Here is a 19,818-nt window from a genome sequence, read left to right as displayed (position 1 = left end):
AAGTTTGTATGAATCCACGTGAAAGCAGCTCCAGCTGCTTTCCTTTCCTTCTTCTTTGGCTCTTCTCCCTCCTCTACATCAGCCTCAGCCTCGGTAGGAGCCATACCGATAAGAGCAATCATCTGCTCGCGCCACCCATCAGAATCGGTGCTCATACATAGAGGCTTCCCGTCAATAGGAAGCCCGGTGATCAAGGCGACATCCTCGAGCGTCATGGTCATCTCCCCAGTCCGAAGATGGAAACTGTGTGTCTCCGGCCTCCATCGATCAGCAAGAGAGGTCACCAGTGGAGCGTTGAGGTTCGGCGTGGACCGGCCGACCAACTGAATCCACGGGAGGAGTCCTGGCTCCTGGATGTAGGGTGTGTACCGCTCATCGTAGGGCATGGCGGGGCCAGAGACCCCGTGATACCGAATCTTCAGAGGTTCAAGCTTCTGCAAAAAACAAGTAATGATAAATCTTAGGGCATGTCAATTTCAACTAAAGGCAAATTCGCAAAATATTTAGAGTACTCATTATTACCATCTCCTTCTCGCGCATCATGTAGACCCGGTGTTGTGTGTCGTAGACATCATCGAGAAGCCAAACCATCCTTACAAAGTTCAAACAATAAACATATATGAGTTCATTTGCATCTCAAATATCGGTATACACTAAACATCTCATATGTGTTCAACTACAACAATCTCAACATGTTCTTCTCACACAATGAATAAATGATTGTAAATTCTCATATATATATCTAAAAAAAACTCAACATCTCATATCTCAAATAAACTCAACATCTAATATATATCTAAAAATAACTAAACATCACATATATGTCTACAAAACTAAACATCTAATATATATCTACAAAAAACTAAACATCACATATATGTCTACAAAAATAGGCATCTCATATATATCTAAAAAAACTAAACAATCTAGGGTTTCACTAACAAGAATCATATATTGTGAACTAATGAACAACACTACGGTAGTACCACTATTACTACACATCCTAAATCAAGAAAATCAAGCAAATCAAGGGTTCCACCAAATCTTGAACAAATCTCTTAAATGGCAACAAATTTACGGAGGAAAAGAAAGGGAACGGGGGAGTTTACCTAGTAGGAGGGATTGGAGATCGAATCCACGAATCAAATCTTCAGATCTGAGAGGAATGTGGGGGGGGGGGGGGGGGGGGTCCGATGGGGCGCCGCCGCCGCTGCTCTCTGTCCAGAGAGCAACTTCCTGGAGAGGGGAAGAACTGCCTGGGAGGGCTGGCCCGATGCGGCTTAAGTCAATGTGCAGCGCCTAAGCGCTAGGCGCTGCACATTACACTATGTGGCGCCTAGCGCTTAGGCGCTGCACAGCTGGCTGTGGGGCCGCACCTGGCCCCGGGCTGCCACGCTGGCCGGGCGTGCGACGCCTTAGCCGAAGGCGCTGCATAGTGCAGTGCAGCGCCCGGCTGTTGGGCGCCACCCAAAATGGTCTGTTATGTGAATTTTTTTCGTGACCAGGTCAGATCGTGATTTGATTTAGCCCACAGGTCAAATGTGTGATTTCTGCCACTTCTTTTGCTATAAAAGATTATTTTAGTATTGACGTTGCCTGCTGATTTATCGGTGCAGCTGTATGTACCCATTTATCTTCATGGTCCAACAAAGATAAATTAACACTAATTACATTGCATACTGTCGTTTGGTTTCATTTATTAAACCGTGGCATACTTGTGAGCTCCAACACATTCATTACGTAGTAATAACTACCTGACATCCTTTATTTGCCAACACACATGAATTAATCATGTGTGGACACAAAGTCAATGCATATTTACTTCCAGCATAGCATTAGCATATTCAAAAATCATGTCCTGCGTTGTACCCATTAACTCACTTTTACTTCTCTACAAATGTATTGGTTCAATAGGGAAACACAAATTGACTTCAATCTGCATCACAATGGACATCGATTGTGGTTCAGATTACAGGGAGGTGTGTCTCCATGTGCTCCTCGTCCGCGTCCGTAAAAGTCACTACTACTTTTGTGGTTGAATTGCTCATTCCTACAAAACTGTGGATACTAAACCAAGGAAACAACATGATGCACAAATTTCCATGAATATCTATTGCAAGTGATATTGTTTTTCTAAGCACATGATAACTATTTTATGCAGACTACAGATAGAACCAATTATATAAAATACAAGATACACTTTGTTGCGAGTTTTCTGTTTGAGTTGGTGCAAGTTGAGTTGAGTGTTGTTATTTCAATACCAAGTATATGCATGTGATGCAGTATTATTGTTGAACCTGGGACATGCAAGATATATGAGATAACGATTCGACAAACCTTTGATTAACCTCGCTAAGTAATACTCTAGAATTGCTATCTCAGAAAGTGATTTAAGGCCAAACTCTTCATCAATATTATATACATTGGTAATTATTCATTTTTTTCTTACACCTAAAATAATCATGCACTCCAGATACTTCTTTGACTTTAAGAAGGAAAAAGGTTGTTCGACAAAATGGACCGAGAAGCAGACGCACAAGAAGAAACTACAGAAGCAGAAGCAGCGTAACCCGCAGTATGGGTTTTAATCAACACTCGGCCCGTAGACTGGACTAAATGACGAGGGCCCAACCCAATGCGTCTTCTCTCTTCTTCCTCTCAACTCAAAAAACAAAACAAAAAATCTCTCTTCTTCCTCTATCACGGCGGTCCGCCCACCGTCTTGCTCCGCCACCATCCCCGGGCCCGCCTCGCCACCTCCACCGCTGCCCAACCCCATCCAACCTAGCTTATATTCGTCGCCTGACGCCGCCGTGCCTTGGTTTCTCCTCCTACCCCTAAAATCCCTCCATTCTATTTCTACCATGGCTCCTGATAACGCACCGTGCACAGCAGCTCGTCGTCCATGGCGGAATCTGCTCTCTTCTCCACCGCCATCTCCCATTTCTTTCCTTTGGATACGCCAGCTGAAAGATTGAGCGGTGTCCAAGCAACCTCAGGCATTGGTTCTACTCTGTTTTTTCCGTCTTCTGAAATATTGATTTCTGATTGATTCCTTGTCTGTAGTTTATCAGCAGTGTTCACAATTTTCACTCGGTGCTCTTCTTGGTTGCAGCTTAATTAAGGAAACAACAGCTGAATGGGGATGGAGTTCAGTTACTGTTACTAGGTGCCAGTTGGAAGGACTGAAGATTCTTCACCAGGTGGGGACTGAAGATTGCTTAGCCGGCTTCCATTGTTGACGAGCAGGATGGCATTCACAACAGGTTGCATGGTACGATTCCTCGTCCCCCATTTACATACTGTAATTTCCTCTCAATGTTGGCATGAACTTTCTTGTGTAGAGCAAACCTTTGGGAGCCCACAGAATGCACAAGTGAACTGTGTAACGTGGTTTGTCAGGAACAGACTTAGACTAGCCCCTTTAGTGGACCGACCTGCTAAGGTCATGGTCCTGGTCTTCTCCTTCACATCCCATCAAGGTACACCACTGCCACATCCACATCCACATCCACATGGGCAGCATGATTGATCATCTGCTTTCACATGCCATCCAAGCACACAGCATCCAAATCCACATTCACACGAATCCTCTTCCGGTCATCCTTGGGTCAACTGTAAGTTTGTAACCATTGCTATATATATGCAGCAAAGGATACCTAGAAGAGAAGGCACCGCTGCCTGACCTGAATTTTTCTAGTGCAGGGTGTAGTGTAGAACTCTAGATTGATCATGGAAATCTTCCCGTTGATGCTTTCTCTATTGGTGCTCGGGTCACTGGGAAAGCTAACAACTCTGGCATCCGGAGTTGTAACAGGCCAGCAGAACCCAGAGGGGAACTGGGCGCAACCATCCCGTGCCGGTGGCACGCTCCATGGCTGCCCGACGAGCTGCGGCAGTGTGAGCTTCGGCTATCCCTTTGGCATCGGATCCAGGTGCTCCCGTGGACCTGACTTCAACCTCATTTGCAACAACACCAGTCAGCCCCCCAGGCTCTTCTTGTTCGACGGCATCACCGAGGTGACCAACTTTGACGATGCTCTTATCAAGGTCTCCTTTTCGCATACCATCACCCTGAAATCTGGTGTGAGTGTCTACTATTTCTCTTTGGAACCGCCTGGGAGGTCCTTCGATATTGATTCCTTTGTTCTAGCCTTCATTGGTTGCGGCCTAGAGGTGTACTCTGAGGAAGGGAATGACACCAATTCAATATGCACAACAATGTGCTCAGACCCAGAAATCACAGAGATGGAGGCTATGCACAACTGTAATGGAATTGGATGCTGTGGCTATATTCACGAAAGCTATGCCAGCACTTATCAGTTCAAATTGGTCTACCGCCACAACACAAAAAACATCAGCACGACCTCCAACCAGGCCTCCCAGTTGTGGGATAAAATCAGCATAAGTGCTGATGGCTCACAGCTCTCATGGAAATTAGGGGATCAGCCCACCTGTGCTGCCTGTGTCAGCGAGCATGCCAAGTGCAGGCAGAACGATCTATACGGTGCACCAACAAGTGGCTACAACTGCATCTGCGATGACGGCTATTCAGGCAACCCCTACATTCCACATGGCTGCTCCACCGATGAGAAAGGTAACTTTGTTTGTCCTAATGAAGCGAACAACATACAGCTGCTATTAGGCATTTTGCGCAATGATACATGCTAACCTTTTACTCATCAATTTAGGGTATAATCCAATTCCGAGCAGGGCTAACTGTACCCGCTGGTGTGGTAACATTAGCGTGCAATTCCCATTCGGCTTTGAAGAGGGCTGCTTCGCTAGGGAAGAGTTTCACCTCAACTGCACAAATGTGACGTCATCAGCTGCCCTGGTCATGTTGGGGGAGGGCAAGGTCAGTGACATAAATGTCAACGAAGGGACCTTAAATGTCACCAGTGATGATTCTGAGCAGGGATTCGAAGACACTCATGTTTCCGCATATGGGTCATTTGTGCTTAATAAATGGGTTGCTGCTCATCTAAATTGCACAGAGGCCCAACAGAATAGGTCTGGATATGCTTGTGTGAGTATCAACAGCAAGTGTGTGGAAGTAAGCGATGAAGTGATGACGAGTTACCGCTGCAGATGCTTTGATGGCTTCCAAGGAAATCCATACATCCAAAATGGTTGTCAAGGTACTCCCTCTTTCTAGGTTACAAATGGTACAGCCCCTATAGCTGCAGAAATGTGTATTGTTAGATATTTCTTAATTATAATACTCCAAAAGAAAGTTGTACATATGTATTAAAAGGCATGTTTTATTAATGTACCTGCATGTTAATTACTATCATACATTGATATTTGCACCACCTCTAGTTTGTTTATCATTCATTTATGTTTCATTTAATTGGCTGATGTGCTCCATGTTACTCCCGATGATTCATGATATAAGCAATTTCAGAATTAGTGCCATTCCAAAAAAATAGGTTTGACCATCAATATAGAAAAAATTACAAACATGGGGAATTGATATAGTAGATTAATAGTGAAATATATTTTCATTATATATAATTATTTCTGTTTGAAACAACACATTTTTCAAAAATGTATATGGTAACCATGCTGATGTTCTACAGTAATTGTGAATCAAAGGGAGTACATATTTTGTCAACGCATCTTATAAGATTCTGTTAATTGCAGACATTGATGAGTGCCTTGATCCGAACAAATGTAAAGGGGTCTGTCATAATACCGAAGGAAGTTTCAGTTGTACTGAATGTCCTCGCAAGACTGAGTATGATCCATCAAAAATGAAATGTACTGTGACAAAACAACAGCATCTACTCTTAGGTAAGACTACATTATTGTTACATTCATGATAAAAAAGATAGAAAAAGAAACTTAAAAGAGCTTGCCTGCAGGTATAATTATTGGGCTGTCCTGTGGTTTCGGCGTTCTACTCTTGAGCTCCAGTGCAGTACTTTTCACTCGCAGGTGGAAAAAGAATGTTCAAAAGCAACTACGGAGGAACTATTTCCGAAAGAACCAAGGTCTTCTCCTGGAAACATTGATATCATCTGATGAATCTGCAAATGAGAATACTAAGATATTTTCGTTAGAAGAGATAGAGAAGGCAACAAACAACTTTGATCCTACACGTATCATTGGACGTGGGGGCCATGGCATGGTTTACAAAGGCATATTGTCTGATCAGCGTGTTGTTGCAGTAAAAAAGTCGAAAGTCATTGAGCAGTCTGAGATCAGTCAATTCATCAATGAGGTTGCAGTCCTCACTCAGATAAATCACAGAAATATTGTGAAGCTCTTTGGATGTTGCCTCGAAACCGAGGTTCCACTACTGGTGTATGATTATGTATCCAACGGCTCACTGTCTGAAGTTCTTCATGCAGATGCAAGTGATGGTTTTTCCTTATCTTGGGGTGATTATTTGAGGATTGCTCTGGAAACAGCAGGAGCTCTATCTTATCTCCACTCTTCAGCTTCAATGTCAATCTTCCATCGTGACGTGAAATCCTCAAATATACTCTTGGATGTGAACTACACGGCTAAAGTGTCAGATTTTGGCGCGTCCAGATTGGTTCCTGTCGATCAAACACATATTGTGACGAACGTGCAAGGTACATTCGGGTACTTAGATCCAGAGTATTTCCATACCAGGCAGCTGAACGGGAAGAGCGATGTGTACAGTTTTGGTGTGGTACTAGTGGAGTTGCTTCTCAGAATGAAGCCTATATTTACAAGTGAATCAGGCACAGTCAAAAGTTTGTCAAACTATTTCCTCCAGGAGTTCAATGAGGGAAGAATCACAGATATTGCTAATTCTCAGGTGCTTGAGGAGGCAACAGAGGAAGAGATCAATGGTGTTGCCTCTCTTGCACAGCGGTGCTTGAGGCTACACGGCGAAGAAAGACCAACCATGAAACAGGTTGAGACAGAACTGCAGACTCTACGGGCAAAACGGATGAACTCATCTCAGCCTGATCCGAGAAATGGAGAACATATGCAACCAAGGTCGTTAACTCAAAGGAGTAGATCTGCTCGGCAATTGTCCGCACAGCCAGGTGGTAGCCAACGACGCTATAGCTTGGAGGCAGAGTTCTTGTCATCTGCTAGCCTACCACGCTAGATGAGGCTATTGAGCTTATTAATAATGGATAATTTATTTCCCTCTTTTGTGAACTGTTCCTAGAACCTGTATTACAGGCTAGTTAGGTTGGTACTGTAATAAGTCATGATTTCAGGCATCATGATTTTATCAGTTTCTCGGTTGGAATTATGCTTGGTGATATATGTAGACTAAATTTTGTTACCCTGAGATGATTAGAAGAGATGTAGTGGATTATATTAGCAATGATTTTGGCACTCATGCTGTCTTGTCGTTGCCGCCATTAGTACATTGCTGTGTTTTCTCAGCGTTTCTTTTAGTACAAATATATGGTTCAAGTTTTTTCTCTCGGCGCAAATATGACAGGCATTCAGATACATGTTCGGGAAACAGAAGGAGAATGCACTATATATATCCAACTCTAAAATTCGTTGGGGTCCATCACACCGCTGCTGTCCTTATCCAAGCTGTACCTCCAGTGTCAAACAGCAAAGGCGTCGAAAGAATTGAATGCGTGTTTTGTATGCTGAAATCGAGGATGTCAAAACAATCCCAGGCATTGGGTTCTCTCCCATGAACCACAAGCCAAATGATACGATGTGACTTGTTCATTGCTATAATGACAGGAAATTCATGCCAAGCTTAGATGGAGAACTGCACAACTGAAAGCCCTTGCCGTGCAAACTGGTGGTAACATTTGAGCAGAGAAGCCAAAGCTACCGCATAAAAAAATGTCAGTCTGCACAGAAACTCACCGGCAGGTGGGCATCGTTTGTATGCGGAACGGTACTGCACAAGCGCAATCGATTGTGGATGCCGCCCCCATCAACCCCGGCAGCCGTCTGGCAATCTTCAGTCCAGCATAGTGGAAGATAAGCTAACTGACAACAGCTACTAACAGTAACTGAACTCATCCCCAATTTTAGCAACCGAGGGCATACCGAAGCAAAAAATTCAGACCGCTGGAGACTGATTCGAGATACAGGTTGAAATAAGAAATTAACAAGAAACGCACCTGTAAACGGATTGATTTGGATTTTGAGGGCAACAAGTGGATTTTGAGATCACCAGAACTGAAGAGAACCAACAAGTGTTAGGGACTTAGGAAGTTGCGCCCATTTTTCCGCAGCCTTCTCCACCATCGCACAAACTCGAAGAAGTTGGCGCTCTCGCTTGCTCGCTTCTCTCTATCACGCCGCCGGGAGCGTGGGGAGGCGGCTCCTTTTAATCGGCGACGGTGTGTAGTGTGTCTGGGGAAGAGTCGGGGGTGTGGGGGGTGGGGGCGGCACTGTGTCTCAGGTCGGCGGTTCATATGGCGAGACTGGCGCCGGCGGCCGATTGGACCGCCGTGGTGGAGGAAGACAGAGAGAAAAATTGGGTTGAGCTCTCTTTTTTTTTTTTAGCAACAGTTGGGCCCTCATTTTTGCCTTCCGTCCTGGGGCCGAAGCCCATAATGCGGCCCATGCTCGAACGTTCTTCTCCTGCTCTGTCCAGTGTAACTCCACTTCCCGTCAAAAAATAGTGTAGCTCCAATCCTGATGCTCGCATTTATTTCTGAATTTATTTCAGGATTTTCGGCGATGCGCATTCAGTGGGAGGAGACGTTCCCGTCGACAACGAGGTGCCTACGGTGACTTCATAAATTTCAAGATGATATGCCGGCTCAGTCATTCGAAGGTGCTCATAGGGATAGGGTATGCGTGTGTGCGTTCATAGGGGATGAGTGTATGTACGTGTATATGAGCGCTTGTGTCTGTACTGATGTTCAAAAAACAACACTTTTTATCCTCTCTTTTTTGACTTTATACTGCAAGGCAACAGCCTCACAGCTCTTTTTGACCCTCTTAGTTGGCGAACATTTCTTATGGCAATTTAGTTGTAGGGGGCGGCAATTTCTTTGGACAAGCATGACAATTTCACGGTAGAGAAGTCACTTAAAAAAGAAAACTGTCATCATTTGATCTTGATTAAATGTTATGAGTGCGTTCGCTAGGAGTCACTTTCAAGGGAACATTCGCCAGTTAGCATTACCTTTTTTTAGCTGCCATGCCCTTGCGAAGCTGTAATCGTCAATGAAATAGCAAACACAAACAAAAGGTGACTACTTGAAGCATTTTTTTGACAAACATAGTACAACCACAAACTCTCACAAAACGCGTACATATACTCACCCCTATAAACACATGCACGCCCTCCGTATCCATCTCGCTATCGTCTCCCATTGAAATAAGGTTTCTTCTTTATGAGACACCAAAGCATCAAACCTAATTGTTGATCCCTCGAGGATTGGTGGTAATACTGCCCTCCTAACCATCCAATCACATGTTGGTTTATTTTTTATCACAAACCAAACGAAACAAAGATTCAAAAAGAAAACATCAATCAACGACATACAAACCCTTGCAAAAACAATCTTACATATGTCGAAAATATGGGGGTGGTAAAGTCTTCGTTCTCCGGCATTCACTTGTGACGCGCCGTGAGAAAGCTCGTTGCCTCCTCTCGGCCTCTATCTGAGCGGAGCAAATATATTGAACTCAGGAGCTTGTACAAGTAGTGGCCTATAAGTCGTTGATGTAGACCTAAAGGCGCTGTCCACCGTGATCTATGTAGCAAATTGCCGCTACAGAGAAGAAAACGATGGAGAGTTAGAACGCCCTAGATCAAATTAGGCGGACTTAGACAACACAAATCTCACAAGCTCCTAAACGAGGTCAAGATCGGGAGACTTACACAACCACATTGTCTGCTCCGTAGGACAACGCCACTAAGACAAACCTCCTAAAGAAAAAGCTAGATCTGAAATCACACCATCTTCCATACGCTCCCCGATGACACAAAGAGGTATCATCAGATCGAGCAAGAGACTTGGAGACCTTATTCCACTCCATTAGTCCCGGTTCAGTCCAGAACCGGGACCAATGGGGGCACTGGTCCCGGTTCGTGAGGCCAGGGGCCTGCCGGGCCTCGTGGGGGCATTGGTCCCGGTTCGTCTGGCCCCTTTGGTCCCGGTTGGTGGGACGAACCGGGACCAATGGGCCTCGCTCCTGGCCCACCACCATTGGTCCCGGTTGGTGGCTTGAACCGGGACCACAGGCTGCCCTTTAGTCCCGGTTCATGCCATGAACCGGGACCAATGAGGTGCCTATATATACCCCTCGTCCGCGAGCAGAGCACTCCAGTGCTCTGTTTTTCTCTGGCCGGCGAGGGGAGGGCTTTGTGGTGCTCTAGCTCACCTCCTATGCACATGAGGTGTTTGATGAAATGCCCAAGCCACACTAGTTAAGCTTTCTCCTCTCGAAGCTCGACCTCAAAGCTCCATTTTCCTCGAGATTTGTCTAGGTTTAGCGGCCCGTCACGTCCCATTCCCGTCTTCACCGCCGTCGATCGCCCGCGCCGATCTCGTCGCCGGCACCACCGTGGTGAGCCTCTTGTTCTTATCTTCTTTCTGAAAGAAAAAAATTCTTACTTTAGATAGATACTTGTCTAATTTTCTTACTATTGTATTGCTTGTTATTATATAGTGCGATGGTTTTGGTATCCGCCCCCGCCGGCCGTCGTCCTGTCTATGATTCGGATGTGGTATATATTATCTTTATAACTATTGGTTCATTTATTGTTTATGAAAATTATGCCGACCAATGTGACATAGATTTTATTTATCTAGGAGGTATGTGAACCGGAAATTCCAACCGACCCTATTGTCGAGAGGTTAAATTTAGTTGAAGAAGAAAACAATTTCTTGAAGGAAAAAATAAAAAAAATTGAGGAGGAGAAGATGATATTGGAGTTGCATGTTGCGGATGTCGTCGATGATCACAAGATCAAGATGGATGCAATGCGCTTGAAGATTAGAAAGATTAGAAAATATGCCATTCATACCGAGGCTTGGTATCATTGTGCCGTTGGATCAATTGTTACCTTGGTTGCGATTATGATCATATTTGTTTTCGCATTGAAATGTTTTACATAGTTTCAATGTATGGTTTAATTAATTAGATGCTCTGGAGAACTATATGGTGTTAGATGAGAACTATGTATGTACTTTGGTTTTAATGTGATGATGAACTTCTATTAATTTGGTCACTTAATTATCTATTCATGATGTTCTGTAATGGTTTTTGACACACTTAATTATATATAATGCACGCAGATGAACCGGCAATGGATGTACGGTGACAGACACACCTCCGAGTACATTAAGGGCGTGCATGATTTTCTCGAAGTGGCTGAGGCAAACAAGCAGAATGGTTTTATGTGTTGTCCATGCCCTAAATGTGGGAATACGAAGTCTTACTCTGACCGGAAAATCCTTCACCCCCACCTGCTTTACAAGGGTTTCATGCCACACTATAATGTTTGGACGAGGCACGGAGAAATAGAGGTTATGATGGAAGACGGCGAAGAAGAAGAGGACGATGACAACTATGTGCCCCCTGAATACGGTGATGCTGCAACGGGGGAAGCTGCTGAAGATCAAGAGGAACCAGACGATGTGCCCAATGATGCTGCAACGGGGGAAGCTGCTGAAGATCAAGAGGAACCAGTGCCCGATGATGATGATCTCCGCCGGGTCATTGTCGATGCAAGGACGCAATGCGAAAGTCAAAAGCAGAAGCTGAAGTTCGATCGCATGTTAGAGGATCACAAAAAAGGGTTGTACCCCAATTGCGAAGATGGCAACACAAAGCTCGGTACCGTACTGGAATTGCTGCAGTGGAAGACAGAGAATGCTGTGCCTGACAAAGGATTTGAGAAGCTATTAAAAATAGTGAAGAAGAAGGTTCCAAAGGATAACGAATTGCCCGACAGTACATACGCAGCAAAGAAGGTCGTATGCCCTTTAGGATTGGAGGTGCAGAAGATACATGCATGCCCTAATGACTGCATCCTCTACCGCGGTGCGTACAAGGATCTGAACGCATGCCCGGTATGTGGTGCATTGCGGTATAAGATCAGACGAGATGACCCTGGTGATGTTGACGGCGAGCCCCACAGGAAGAGGGTTCCTGCGAAGGTGATGTGGTATGCTCCTATAATACCGCGGCTGAAACGTCTGTTCAGAAACGAAGAGCATGCCAAGTTGATGCGATGGCACAGTGAGGACCGTAAGAAAAACAGGAAGTTGAGAGCACCCGCTGACGGGTCGCAGTGGAGAAAAATCGAGAGAAAGTACTGGGCTGAGTTTGCAGCTGACCCAAGGAACGTATGGTTTGGTTTAAGCGCGGATGGCATTAATCCTTTCGGGGAGCAGAGCAGCAATCACATCACCTGGCCCGTGACTCTATGTATGTATAACCTTCCTCCTTGGATGTGCATGAAGCGGAAGTTCATTATGATGCCAGTTCTCATCCAAGGCCCTAAGCAACCCGGCAACGACATTGATGTGTACCTAAGGCCATTAGTTGAAGAACTTTTACTGCTATGGAATGGAAACGGTGTACGTACGTGGGATGAGAACAAACAGGAGGAATTTAATCTGCATGCGTTGCTGTTTGTAACCATCAACGATTGGCCCGCTCTCAGTAACCTTTCAGGACAGACAAACAAGGGATACCACGCATGCACGCACTGTTTAGATGACACTGAAAGTATATACCTGGACAAATGCAGGAAGAATGTGTACCTGGGCCATCGTCAATTTCTTCCGACCAACCATCAATGTCGAAAGAAAGGCAAGCATTTCAAAGGCGAGGCAGATCACCGGAAGAAGCCCGCCATGAGTACCGGTGATCACGTACTTGCTATGGTCAATGATTTACACGTAATCTTTGGAAAGGGTCCCGACGGACTAGCTGTTCCGAATGACGCTGAGGGACACGCACCCATGTGGAAGAAGAAAAATCTATATTTTGGGACCTACCCTACTGGAAAGACCTAGAGGTCCGCTCTTCAATCGAAGTGATGCACGTGACGAAGAACCTTTGCGTGGACCTGCTAGGCTTCTTGGGCGTGTATGGGAAGACAAAAGATACACCTGCGGCACGGGAGGACCTGCAACGTTTGCACGAAAAAGACGGCATGCCTCCGAAGCAGTATGAAGGTCCTGCCAGCTACGCTCTTACGAAAGAAGAGAAAGAAATCTTCTTTGAATGCCTGCTCAGTATGAAGGTCCCGACTGGCTTCTCGTCGAATATAAAGGGAATAATAAATATGCCAGAGAAAAAGTTCCAGAACCTAAAGTCTCATGACTGCCACGTGATTATGACGCAACTGCTTCCGGTTGCATTGAGGGGGCTTCTACCGGAAAACGTCTGATTAGCCGTGCATTCCTCAATGCAATCTCTCAGAAGGTGACCGATCCAGAAATCATACCAAGGCTAAGGAGTGATGTGGCGCAATGTCTTGTCAGTTTCGAGCTGGTGTTCCCACCATCCTTCTTCAATATCATGAAGCACATCCTAGTTCATCTAGTCGACGAGATTGTCATTCTGGGGCCCGTATTTCTACACAATATGTTCCCCTTTGAGAGGTTCATGGGAGTCCTAAAGAAATATGTCCGTAACCGCGCTAGGCCAAAAGGAAGCATCTCCATGGGCCATCAAACAGAGGATGTCATTGGGTTTTGTGTTGACTTCATTCCCGGCCTTAAGAAGATAGGTCTCCCTAAATCGCGGTATGAGGGGAGACTGACTGGAAAAGGCACGCTAAGAGCGGACTCAATAATATGCAGGGACGGGCATTCTTAGTCTCAAGCACACTACACAGTTCTACAGAACTCTACCTTGGTGACCCCGTACGTCGATGAACACAAGAACAGTCTGTGCTCCAAACACCCGGAGCAGTGTGACGACTGGATTACATGTGAACACATCAGGACTTTCAGCAGTTGGTTGGAAACACGTCTCAGAGGTGACACCACTGTTTGTGATGAGTTGTACTCGTTGTCCAGGGGACCATCTTCGATTGTATTGACTTACAAAGGATACGAGATAAATGGGAATATATTTTACACGATCGCCCAAGATCAAATGAGCACCAACCAAAACAGCGGTGTCCGCTTTGATGCAGCAACCGAGAGGGGAAAGGACACATATTATGGTTACATAATGGACATATGGGAACTTGACTACGGGCATGATTTTAAGGTCCCTTTGTTTAAGTGCAAATGGGTAAATCTGTCAGGAGGCGGGGTACAGGTAGACCCACAGTACGGAATGACAACAGTGGATCTTAACAATCTTGGGTACACTGACGAACCGTTCGTCCTAGCCAATGATGTGGCACAGGTTATCTATGTGAAGGATATGTCTACCAGATCGAGAAAAAGAAAAGATAAGGAAGCGAATACATCATACGATGAGCCAAAGCGCCACATAGTTCTTTCAGGAAAAAGGGACATTGTGGGAGTGGAGGGCAAGACAAACATGTCTGAAGATTATGAAAAGTTTCATGAAATTCCTCCCTTCAAAGTCAAGGCTGACCCAAGCATCCTGATAAACGATGAAGATTATCCATGGTTACGGCGCAATAAGCAAATGACACAAGCGAAGAAAAAGTGAAGACTTTCTCCCGCAACTATTATGATGATACCATGCCAACTTTGTAACAGACGAGTATGATACCATTGTCCGTTTTGTACACGAAGTGCATCCTGTTTTTGCCGTAACCCTCTCAACTTTCTTGCACATGCTATGTGGATGAAATGATGATACCATGCCAACTTTCATCCTTTACAGAGTTCATTTGAAATTATTTTCAATTTCAGGGTCTTATAGCTCAAAATAATCAATAAATGCATGAAAAATAACAAATGAAGTCAGAAACGGTTGAAAATTGATGATGTGGCTTTGAATGGTGCATTTTGAACACCCAAAAAGTCAGGAGTTCAAATAAGCTTAAAAAAATGAAATCTCTTTGTAACAGACGAGTTTCCGTATGAAATCCTGATACTTCGAAAGAGATTGTCCGTTTTGTACATAAAGTGCATCCAGTTTTTGCCGTAACCCTCTCAACTTTCTTGCACATGCTATGTGGATGAAATGATGATACCATGCCAACTTTCAACCTTTTCAGAGTTCATTTGAAAATGCTTTTCAATTTTAGGGTCTTATAGCTCAAAATAATCAGTAAATGCATGAAAAATGGTGCATGAAAAATAACAAATAAAATAAATAAGTAATTAGAAACAAAATAATATAAACTTTAATAAAATATATAAGTAGAAACAAAATAAAATAAACTTTAATAACATAAATAAAATTTATGAAACTAAAATTATCAAAGTATTTTCTATTCAAAACATTATAAGCAACCTCTAGTATTATTGAAACTAAAATTATATAAAATTGATGCAACTAAAATTATCGAAGTATTTTCTGTTCAAAATCATTGAAAGCAATTCATAAAGAACTTTTTTTGTTAGAAACTTTAATAGCAAAAAGAATTATCATAAAGTAAAATTAATAAGTAATTAGAAACAAAATAAAATAAAATAAATAAGTTTTTTGTTGTAAGTAGAAACAAAACAAAATAAATAAAGCAAAAAAGAAAACAAAAAACAGGCAAAAAATAAAAATTATGCCACCTACTGGGCCACCACGGCCTGAATACGACTAGAAACCCATCCATGGGCCAGGATTCAGGCCCGCAGAAGGCCCAGTAGGCCCACAGGCATGTACAGAGAGGTTAGGCCCGTAAGCCTGCTTTAGAGAGGAGCTCGACAGCTCAGGCGCACCGCACCTTATAAACAGGTGCGGCTCTGTCTCAGCTAGCGAGGTGGGACTAAACTCCCACCACCACGCCGCTGTGCAAGGCTTTCCGTCCCGGTTGGTGGCACCAACCGGGACCAATGCCCCCCCTTTAGTCCCGGTTGGTGCCACCAACCGGGACCAAAGGCCGCCGCTTCCCGCCCTTTGGGCTGCTGAAAAGAGGCCTTTGGTCCCGGTTGGTGGCACCAACCGGGACTAAATGTAGCATTGGTCCCGGTTGGTGCCACCAACCGGTACCAATGCTCTTTGTATATAAGCTGGACTTGTGAAATTTCACAACTTCACCGTCAGTTCATGCCCGACGCCCCAGCGCTGCTCCTCGTCGCCGTCGCCGTCATCGCCCCTGCCTCCAACGCCGTCGCCGCGCCGCCCCTGCCTCCGACGCCGTCGCCGCGCCGCCCCTGCCTCCGACGCCGTCGCCGCGCCGCCCCTGCCTCCGACGCCGTCGCCGCGCCGCCCTGCCTCCGACTCCGTCGCCGCGCCGCCCCTGTCCCCGACCACGCCGTCGCCGCGCCGGCCCCTGCCCTCGCGCGCCGGCGCCCTCGCCTCCCCTGCCGTCGCCATCGCCAGACGCCCCCGGTGTGAGCCGCCGCGCCGGTCCGGCTCTGTTTTTATTTTGTATTAGATTAATTTTTTGTTCATATATATATAATGTATATTTGTATGTATGTGGCTATATGCAAGTTCAGAGCATGTTTTTTATTAGATTAATTTCTTATTAGATTTATTACATTAATTGTTTTGTTCACAACATGTTTTTGTTCATATGTGTATTAATGTTTTTGTTGTATATATGTAATTTTTTTCAATGTATATATGTATGTGGTAGCTATATATGCATGATGAGGGGGGTGGGGGTCGATATACCCCCTCCCCGATAACATTTTTTAGAAAAGTTTTATATATCTAGCTAGGAAGAAAGGAAGAAGGAATGAACTAAGAAGAGGATTAAGAAGAAAAATAAGAGGAGAAGAAGAAGGAATAGAGGAGAAGAAGAAAAAATAGAGTCTATTTTTTCTTCTTCTCCTCTATTCCTTCTTCTTCTCCTTTTTTTCTTCTTCTCCTCTTTTTTATCTTCTACTTCCTCTTCTTAATTTTTATCGGGAACTCCATTCCAAAATAACTTCGACATGATGGGCAGTCGATATATATACCCCCTCTCGACCGTGATAACTTATACCACGGGAGCACCGCCCGGCCCTCTCGCTCGACCAAAACTCTCGAGGACACCCAAACCGTAGAAAAAAAAACGATGTCGGTCTCCTACCCCCTCCCGCCGCGCCCCTACCCTTGAAGCGTTGCCGAGGCCACCCCAAACCCGGAATAAGCTAGGTCTACGTTTGCACTAATATATCCACCTGCTGTCATGTTTGTGTAATAATTGCCATGTTGTAATATTTGCAGAAACAATGGAGCACGGACGAGACGAGGAAGCAGAAGAGGTGTTGGGGGACATAATCTTAGCCGGAGGTGATGTCTTGTCGTATCTTAACGACAATGATGGTTTGGAAGAACAGGGGGAAGAAGCAGGCTACGGTGATCGAAGAGTGGAGGAGGAAAGGCATGATTATGATGGCTCCGGTGACCCAATGCTGGTGCAAGAAGGAGCCCGTGGTGACGGCTCCGGTGACCGAACAGAGTCCGGCCAGGTAAATATATTAGTTAAGCATGTGCTGACTAGCTAATTGATGCATTCATTGTTTTGGTATGTACACATATTAATTAACTCTCGTCTTTCTTCTTTTTTCTAGCCCTCCGGATCGAGCACAACTTCGGTAAAGAGACGAGGCCCGAAGAGAAAGTTGCGCTCGGATGAAAGGTTTGAGATCACGCGCGCGACGACCAACCGATTGAACCCATCCGGACAAAGGAAGCATTTGCTGCTTAGTGCGGGGTTCTTGTTAGGGACAAGATCCCAATCAGCATCCACCAATGGTATAAGCCTAAGAAGGAAGACCCTGAGGTGTCTTATGTCAATGATATGCAGAAAGATGATCTTTGGACTGAGCTGAAGGCAAATTTCACCCTACCGCCAGAGGAGGATCCGGAGAAGCCAGTTAAAGAGCAATTAATCAAGTCTCATGCTCTTAAGAAGATGGCAGACCTATTCAGGAGGTGGAAGAATGAGCTGAAAACGTTTGTCGACAAAGAAGAGACACCAGAATTCATCGGCAAATATAAGAAGATCAGAGATCACTGGCCCGCATTTGTGGCCCACAAGACATCGGAAAAGAGTAAGAAGTTGTCAGCGACAAACAAGAAAAATGCTGCGAAGAAGAAGCTTCACCATCGCACGGGGTCAGGTGGCTACCTCAAAGCCCGGCCTAAGTGGGCCAAGGCTGAGAATGATCTGCTTGATAAAGGGATCGAACCAGAGACAATGAACTGGCCAGACCGTTGCCGGACTTGGTTCTTCGGGGCTGGCGGAAAATTGGACCCTGTATCAGGGAGGTGCGTTTGGACGGACGAGCTTTTGAGAATACCAGTCAAGAGGCTTCAGCACTATATCGATGCAGCGCAGCAAGGGACGTTCATTCCAGACAGAGAGAACGATGAGCTCACAATGGCCCTCGGGAATCCTGAGCACCCTGGACGGACACGAGGCACGCCAGGCTCCGTTCCGTGGAAGGCTGGTTTTCCGGACACACGCGGTTACAAAAGCCAGGAGAGGAGGAAAAAAGTGGAGCAGACCCAAATTCAGAAGCTGCACGAAAGGGTTCAAGCGCTAGAGGAACGAGACGGCAATCGACATGCCGAAACTACCCCCGAAGCTACCCCGCCATCTCAGCGGAGAAGCAGCATGGCTTTCACCGAGCTGCTTCAGCCGGAGCATGTCTTGACGGCTCCTGCTAGCTACCCCGTGGATGCTATCACGAAGTCTCAACATTGCCACCTTATGACGCAATGGATGAAATTCAAAGTCAAGGCGGGTGATGGCTCTGTTTTACCTACTGAACCTAGCGCAACCTACCACTGCCGGCCGATTCCAGAAGGATATGCTAGGGTGATGGTGGATGAAATAACGGACGGATTTGAGGACCTCGAGCTTGACCACCCTACCGGTGAAGGGGAGACTCGGCTGGGTTCTGCTCTGAAGACTCCATGCCTATGGCGGAAGGAGCTCATCAACCTTCCGAACTGGACGCCTCCGGCGAGTAAGGGCACTCCGCCTCCTCCTCCGGCGAGTGATCAGGGCACTCAGCCTCCTTCTCCGGCGCGTGGCGGCACTCCGCCTCCTCCTCCGGCGAGTGATCAAGGCACTCAGCCTCCTTCTCTGGCGCGTGGCGGCACTCCGCCTCCTCCTCCGGCGAGTGATCAGGGCACTCAGCCTCGTCAGCAAGGGCGGAAGAGACCCGCCGCCGCTCCGTCTGCTCCGGCGCGTCGTAGTCCTTCTCCTCCGCCTCGTAAGCAAGGAAAGAAGACAGCCGCAGCCGCTCAGTCTGCTCTGCCGGCGTCTAGCAGTACAGCCAGAGGCGGGAGGCAATACAGATTCGGTCCTTCTCCGAAGACTCCAGAGAAGTTACCATACGAGAGGACCGAGGAGGAAACCACGAAGATCGTCCGAGCCGAAGTGACGAACTTCTTTGAAGGGGTGAAAGCAAAGAAACATCCACCTCCGGAGGAGAAGGTAGATCCGGTGAAAGCGAAGCGCACTCTGACTGCCCTGACAAAACCACCAAAGTCTCCGCTGAGGGGCAACTATGAGCGCATTATTGCAAAGACATTTGCTGAAGCGGAGCGGTCGGGAAGTACTGTCAGTGATCAAAGGTTAAAAGAACGACGAGCTGGGAAAAAATTGCCCAGCTCGGCGAACAAGCGAACCAATCGTGCCCCCCGCTCAAGGTGTCTACCGACATCGTCGCTAAAGATCCGAGGATGGTGCCCGGTTATAGCAATCTTGGAGATTACCTGCCCGACGATGTACATTATGATTTCTTGGAGGTGGACGAACAGAAATACCATTACGGGAAAGCCTCTCGTCAAAGATGAAAGATCTCTAACAACGATGATGTAAAGATTACATGATTGGTACAT

General features: G+C 45.8%; 1 protein-coding gene across 5 annotated transcripts; it reads left to right on the top strand.

The window, feature by feature from the left end:
- Nucleotides 1-1,281: 1,281 nt before the first annotated feature.
- Nucleotides 1,282-7,320, top strand: LOC109754741 (wall-associated receptor kinase 5). 5 transcript variants are annotated; one of them, XM_073511373.1, is made up of 6 exons: nucleotides 1,282-2,999; nucleotides 3,116-3,274; nucleotides 3,706-4,597; nucleotides 4,692-5,141; nucleotides 5,647-5,796; nucleotides 5,868-7,320. In XM_073511373.1, exons 3-6 carry the CDS (start codon nucleotides 3,733-3,735, stop codon nucleotides 7,091-7,093), a joined length of 2,691 nt encoding a protein of 896 aa, XP_073367474.1. In that variant the 5' UTR covers nucleotides 1,282-2,999; nucleotides 3,116-3,274; nucleotides 3,706-3,732; the 3' UTR covers nucleotides 7,094-7,320. The 5 variants fall into 5 exon arrangements, with proteins under 5 accessions (XP_073367474.1, XP_045089926.1, XP_045089925.1 ...); XM_045233991.2 differs by having other exon boundaries at nucleotides 3,116-3,617; XM_045233990.2 differs by having other exon boundaries at nucleotides 3,116-3,617; nucleotides 3,701-4,597.
- Nucleotides 7,321-19,818: the final 12,498 nt, after the last annotated feature.

This window comes from Aegilops tauschii, chromosome 3 (assembly GCF_002575655.3).
Source record: "Aegilops tauschii subsp. strangulata cultivar AL8/78 chromosome 3, Aet v6.0, whole genome shotgun sequence".
Taxonomy (NCBI): domain Eukaryota; kingdom Viridiplantae; phylum Streptophyta; class Magnoliopsida; order Poales; family Poaceae; genus Aegilops; species Aegilops tauschii.
Note: the sequence above shows the minus strand (reverse complement) of the source record. Positions and strands in the feature narration are given on the sequence as shown.

What these genes read in the sequence shown, in the direction of transcription:
- LOC109754741 (XM_073511373.1), top strand. Translation starts at nt 3,733, where the DNA reads ATGGAAATCTTCCCGTTGATGCTTTCTCTATTGGTGCTCGGGTCACTG. An exon ending in CTGCTCCACCGATGAGAAAG is followed by an intron (nt 4,598 to 4,691) that starts GTAACTTTGTTT and finishes TCATCAATTTAG; the next exon opens with GGTATAATCCAATTCCGAGC. An exon ending in CATCCAAAATGGTTGTCAAG is followed by an intron (nt 5,142 to 5,646) that starts GTACTCCCTCTT and finishes TGTTAATTGCAG; the next exon opens with ACATTGATGAGTGCCTTGAT.